The following is a 6,879-nucleotide window of genomic DNA, read 5'->3' as shown; positions in this document are numbered from 1 at the left end:
AAATAGTCCCCTTTGTCACGCCGAACGCCCAGGACAGCGTGACAAAGGGGACAATATTTGACATTTTTGGCCGAAATACTTATAGTGTGTAGCTGTTGTTGATTGAAATAGTGAAAATGACACGAAAGTAAACATCTCGAACAGTAAAATACCCTTGGCATCATTTGGTATTAAAGAAAACGCTGAAATTAGGTTAGGGTGTGATGAAGGGGGACAACGTGAGATTATAGCGAATTATTGATTAAATACTAGTGCCCCGTAGCTGTTGTTGATTAAAATAGTTAAAATAGAGCACAATTTATCATCTGAAGCGCGAAAACCACCTCGGCGAAGCTTGACAAACAATATATTTGAGATCAACGAGAAACTTTTCGCGGACACCGACCCGTGCCATTTTGGTAGAATTACCCATATGGGGGCGGCTATCGTGTATGTGAAGTAAGCCGCCCCATTTAGGAGTTTTAAAAAATGAAGGCGGCTAATGTTTAGGACAAAAAAACTGTGTCTTTTTACGTCAACAAGCGATCTACTTTTCATCTGCAGAAAGCATATTTCTGCCTGCAACAGTGGGTGGGTCTACATCACACCAGTCTGTTCTCGTAACGGAGTCCTTGCAACTGGTCCAGTCTTTCAGCTGGTCCAGTATTGCAACTGGTCTAGTCCTTGAACTGATATACTTTGCAACTGGTCCAGCCTTTCGACTGGTCCACTCTAAGACTCGTCCACCCTGCAACCGGTCCACCCTTCCAACTAGTCCAGTTAAGAGCGATTTGCAACTGGCCTAGTCTTTTAACTGGCCCAGGCGTCCAACTGGTCTAGTATGCAATTGGTCCAGTCTCGTAACTGAACCAGTGATTCAACTGGTCCAGTATTTCAACTGGTCAAGTCTTTCAACTGGTCGGGTGTTTCAATCGGTTCAGTCTTTCGGCTGGTCCAGTATTACAACTGGTCTAGTCTTTTAACTGGTCTACTTTGCAACTGGCCCAGTCTTTCGACTGGTCCACTCTCCGACTCGTCCACTCTGCAACTGGTCCACCCTTTCAACTGGTCCAGTGAAGACGTTTAGAAACGTGTCCAGTCTTTCATCTGGTTTAATCTTTGGACTGGTCCAGTCTTTCAACTTGTCCAGTCTTGCAACTGGTCCAGTCCTGCAACTGGTCCAGTCTTGCAGCTGGTCCAGTCTTGAAGCTAGTCCAGTCTTTTATCAGGCCCGGTCTTGCAGCTGGTCCAGTCTTGCAACTGGTCCAGTATTGCAACTGGTCCAGTCTTGCAACAGGTCCAGTCTTGCAACTAGTTCAGTCTTGCAACTGGTCCAGTCTTGCAACTAGTTCAGTCGGGGGCCACGTCTATGGAGCCGTGCTTTACTTTAGCGGACTTCCTGGGTGACAGTATGGTCCTTTCTCGGTTCCCTCAAAGTAACTCTACAACTGTGTCCTGTCAGTTTAAATGTGTCAAATACATTAAACGTACTAGCCCGTGCTTTAACTTTACGCACGGGGTAGCTGAGCGAAGAGCATTAAAATAACAGAAGACGTAAAAAATACAGAACAAAACTAAAACGAATGAGGGTCTGCCTTGTAGGTAGGCAACCGGTTCTCTGCTCTAAGTACGGAAGAGATGGGATGGGGGGTCTCTTCCAATTATTCCGTCTCTATCGTGAGCCGTCTAAGGGGGTAAGAAATTTGTCTCAAGATCCTTGTATGTGTACTTAGTCAACCTACCCCTGACGAAAATCGCTTCCTCAATTGAGACATTCAGTGGATTTGTTGACTATTTACTGACGAATTGCACGAATTATAGACGATTTCAAATGTCTGTTTGAATGCTGTCAGATGAATTCTCGTTGAAATGCTGTCGAATGTGGCAAAAGACAAATTGAGAGGGATTTAGAGAAGCATTTCAGATGCCTGTTAACAGCAATCCGGAAATTGCCGAAAATGCCGAAAATAGAGTCGTCTATTGCAGCTTCTCTGTAGACGTTTCAAAGCCTTATTAAAGTCACTCAGGCGATGCCTCAGTGATGCCTCTGTGATGCCTGATGAAAGCCTCACATGAAGCTTTATGGGGACATCTCGGAATCACGTGAGAAGACCCTTATGGCCGACCAGTGATGCCTCTGCGATGCCGAATAAATGTCTGACATGAAGCTTCAGACGGGCATCCCGGAATCGCGTGAGAAACGTGTATTGGCCGACTAAGATTCCTTTCTGAATCCTCTCAGGAGGCTTTCGTCATACATCGCAGAATCTTGTGAAAATGCTGCCGACAGACGGAAGGGATGTCTGTCCGATGCCTGGCGAAAGCGTGACCTGAGACTTCAAAACGACATCTCGAAATCGCGGAGGAAGTCAGCTGACTGTGTAGTAGCGTTTTGTGTTAGGAAGGGGGGGGGGCAGAGAATAAAAGGGAACTGAACCAAGCCTCTTTTAAAAACAATAATTAAAATATGATTATGACTGTAACAAATGTATCTATTAACACAAATTTGAAATGTGATGGTTGTATCCGACCTGATTGATACATCTCATACTTGATACTAGCACAATTTTTTTCCACAGTGAAGCGGTCATGCCAATAATTTTATTCCAGCTTTAGTACCATAAATGTGTAGTACCCACAAAGTTCGAAGCCCAAATCGACTAAGTTGTGTGTGCATGGGGGAAAGTCTTACATCACCCAATAGACTGCAACCTCATACATAAGTTGTTAATCAGTCCAAATGTATACGAGGTGTGTTTAAAATGTTTTGCCGTATTAAGAAAGATTGTCAAGGGTTGGGGCAAGAGTGAGCCGGAGCAGCCGGGGACCAGGGTTACTAGGCAGCCACAACAGAGCCAGGGGGGAAGTGGCGCCGGGGGGTAGATGAATGGCTGGTCCAGAACCCCAACAATACTACACCAGTTGGAGAACTGGACCAGTTAAAAGACTAGGCCAGTTGCAAAAAGCTGTTAACTGGACAAGTTGGAAGGGTGGACCGGTTGCAGGGTGGACGAGTCTTAGAGTGGACCAGTCGAAAGACTGGACCAGTTGCAAAGTAGTTTCTCACTGAAACACATCAGAAATTAGAAGCCAGTAAGGGAGGGTGGGGCAGTGTGTAACATATTTTGAAATTTGGCTATAAAAGTCAAACCATGAAAAGAAATTGGGTAAATCGGGCGCAAAAGAATAGACTGGACTTTACTAGACATGAAAGTTGCTCGGATGTACTACTTAGCGCATTCCCGTATGACCTACAGCTTGTTGAACAAATATCTGCATTTGTTACATACTGCCCGCAACTAATTTTATTGTTTCAAATGTAATTTTCTTTAAATTTACGAGTTTTCAATTGAAAACATCAAATTGGTCCTTATTTTGGGTATATTTTGTGAACTTGAGCTATAAACAAAAAGTTGTGCCTCGGGGAGACTGTTAGGGCACAGGCACATCATTGATAAGCAAATAAGACGATTCGTGTCATTACACACTTCCCCAGACTACCCCAGACGTTCATGTTACACACTGCCCCAGGGTACACATCCTGTTGTGTGGCCTCGTAGACCGAGCACAGTTTTCAGCTTGTATTGTTTCTCTGACAGTCTTAAAACTGGACATTTCGCTATTGTTTTAATTATATCAACCTTTACCTCTGAAACGATGGAAGATACGGCATTTCCAAGGGCTGATTCTGATTTTGAATGTGATGTTTCGGATATGACTTCCTCTGACATTTTCGATTTGAGGCCTTTTTGTACCGGGTGTAACTGTGAATGCGCAGCAGTGTTGCGGGAGCGCATACCAGGGCTGCAGGAGCCATGGCGCCTTACAGGTGAATTGGGTAGGCAAACCCGCAACACTGCTGCGCATTCACAGTTACACCCGGTACGTCTTCATGTACAGCGTCATTTTTTGCGTATTTTCGTCAAAAAGGCATCTTTAGCGGCCAAACGGTGAGAGATAGAGCCAAACGGAAAAAAATTAGGTTCAGAGGAGTCTACTCTTGAGAGTTACTCATCAGGAGATCATATAAAAATATTTTTTGTTAGCTAATTTGGCCTCCCCCTGTTTCTTTCACACCCCCCTTCAGCCCCTTAAGGGTGGTTGCCAGCATTTGCCGTACACGTTGCGTTTTCTAAGAGTGAACCTCAATATACCCTGAAAATTAGAAGTCTCTCGCACATGTCCTTCTAGTGGAACAGACAGACACACAGACAGACAGACAGATACGAGGTCGTTTGCATAAGCGAGCTGGATAGCTTTTTCAAAACAGAAGGGCGGGCTAAAAAGGAGTAAAGGTTGAGTCCACAGGACCAAACTTTCGTTACTTTAGCTGTATCTCTTACTGTTTGGGCGATAGAGGGAGTTTCTCCACAAGGCAATAAACCCCGAAACAAATAAATGTTCTCCCTCACATATTTGATGTTCTCCGTTAAGGTAACTCTTCAAAATGAACCATTGTGGACCAAAATTTCACTTTGCACGTCGAAGACCTTTTTACGACTCTGCCATTCGCCCAACTCGGGTATCAGCGCCACAGGTCTAGGTAGATGTATGCCAGGGGCGTCCAATCAGAACAGTGTGTCGTGAGGTATCGCGAAGCCTGTTGCGCGAGACGTGATCCGGCGTTCATCTATCTCGAATGAAATAATGTGCTCCTTATAATGGCAGGTGCATAGTTCAGTCCACTCTCGAGCTATCGTGATTACGGACCCGAATCGTTTTGATCACTGGAGTAATCGGCTTTGTTACCGCAAGTGTCCAGGTCCAGGGGCATTTGATCGTTTTGATGAAAGCAGTTAGAACCGTCTTGAATTGCAAAGCGTCAATTTTCGGAGACGGTTGCCAAAAGTTCAAGTTGAACTGCCTACTTACATGCAAGGGATTCCCCACTTCCAACATCGGTGTACTACGAGTGGGCGACTAAGAGACTTAAAGCCAGTTTGGAGCGACTTTCGTGCCAATTTCCGCGATTATTCGTGAGGTGGACGTGAGGTGGACGCAAATTGAGCACAGGCACGTGTAGAACGATTCAGGGGGCGTTCGAAAATTTTGGCGACAGGGGGGGGTAGGGCCTTTGTTCGGATGATTCCAGTGCCCTTTACAATGACTGTCCACCTCCCTCAACAAGAGAAGAGCGGGGACAAGCCACGAGCCGTAAATGAACCTGCTGAATATTTTGAAAGGAACGCAACGGGCGGTTAATAAGAACGGGTTTAGAGGCAAATCTACACAAGTCAAGTAGGCTACTAACAGATCATGCCGTTCAGCTGTGAAGGAGTACTGTCCGACAAGCAAGTCCACTTGACCTGAGTCCAAACCGGAGAGGGCGTCGTACCAGGACCAATCTGGGGCTCCAGGCGTTGTGTCAAACTGCAAACAATACCAGCACGCTTCACTGAACCTGAAGAAAAGAAGCAGACCCGCCCTTACACTAAACGGAGTTGCCAGCTGCGCCGGCAACTCCGTTTGGCAGGGGCCGGGCCTGCTAGGCCTGCCGGCAAACATTTCCGTCACGCGATTTACTGAAAAACATAATCAAATAATGTAGCGGGCCACACTCACCGGCTGAGCTACGAAAAATTTTGTTATGCCTTGGTAAGTACCCTCGTGATAATTTTCTTTACGGGTACTTCGCTCCTAGGCAACTCCGTTTGGCGGGGGCCGGGCCTAGCTTGGCCGGCTGGCTCCCTCTCCCTTCTCGTTGCGCTTTGGTTGAGTGTTTTGTCCGTCAAGGATGTACGCACTTTTTGAAGTTTTTGATGACGTAATGTCCGCGACGTGCATAATGTTGGCCAACCAAGCATTTGTTGGCCAACCCAATAAAAAAAAGAAAAATTTCGCCAACCAAAAAACGGCTTAAAAAATAAAAATGAGGCTACCGCTTTATTTGTCTTGATGAGTACTATCCATTTCAGGTGTCGGATGAATTTTAACCGGCAGCATTGGGGCATAAATGGCTAATAAAACCCCAAAAAAGAAAAATTTGGTGAAAAACCGCTGCCAACAAGCGAATATTGCCGGTTAAAATTGAAATGAGGGTACCATATTAAAAATTGTACAAATTCAAAACAACTGGAATTCGCCTAATCTTCCAATATCTAGTGTCTTCATGGTTATTCAACTCACAACTTGTTTTCACAATAGTACTAGCTATATGTACGCCAGACCACGTCTCGCGTAACAGGCTTCGCGAAATCTCACGAAAAACTGTTACGCTGCGACGCGCCTGGCGCACATACAGCTAGCCCTGCGGCGCTGACACCCGAGACGCCGACGGGGGAATAGGAGTGTATATACAATTTTACGAAATGAAGTTTTCTAACGATTTAATCGACCATTTGATCATTTTCACCTCTTTTTTGTCAAGAAATGCCGCCTAGCACCTAAACGGTACAAGATAGAGCCAAACGGACGAAATTTTCGTTCGTGGAGATCTACTGTGACGGTTTACCCCTTTGCAACCCATAAACAAATGGATAAAAATACATTTTGCGACCAGTGGTTTTTGATTTTTTTAAAAGCCAATTTTTGAGCTATAATGCTCATCTTCGAACTCGATCTGTCTTTTTATGATACAAAACGACCCTGAAATTCCCAGATCGCTATCTCAATTCCTTCTCGAGTTATCGTGCGGACACACATACAAACAGACAAACAAACAAACAGACAAACAGAATGAAACTTTTCCGGTCAGTGGAGTAATGGGCTTCGCTAATCGCTCAGCCAACTAAACTTGGACCAAACAATATAAGTGCCACTATCGCAGCTTTTTGGCTGAGCGATTAGCGAAGCCTATTACTCCGTCTGGTCGGAAGAAACTTTTTCTGTCTGTCTGTCTGTCCGTCTGTCTGTGTGTGTGTCTGTCCGCACGATAACTCGAGAACGAATTGAGCGAGCTAC

General features: G+C 45.2%; 1 protein-coding gene across 1 annotated transcript in view; it reads right to left on the bottom strand.

The window, feature by feature from the left end:
* Nucleotides 1-6,879, bottom strand: part of LOC127750886 (uncharacterized) — an 80,527-nt gene that overhangs the window by 20,270 nt on the left and 53,378 nt on the right. The window contains exon 6 of the mRNA XM_052273535.1: nt 5,231-5,349. Within this exon, the coding sequence (XP_052129495.1) occupies nt 5,231-5,349 (119 nt within the window). The remainder of the gene's footprint in view (nt 1-5,230; nt 5,350-6,879) is intronic.

The sequence above is a fragment of the Frankliniella occidentalis genome, unplaced genomic scaffold, assembly GCF_000697945.3.
Source record: "Frankliniella occidentalis isolate FOCC.00 unplaced genomic scaffold, Focc_3.1 Scaffold280, whole genome shotgun sequence".
Lineage (NCBI taxonomy): Eukaryota > Metazoa > Arthropoda > Insecta > Thysanoptera > Thripidae > Frankliniella > Frankliniella occidentalis.
The sequence above is the reverse complement of the archived record's forward strand: the minus strand, read 5'-3'. Positions and strand labels throughout refer to the sequence as shown.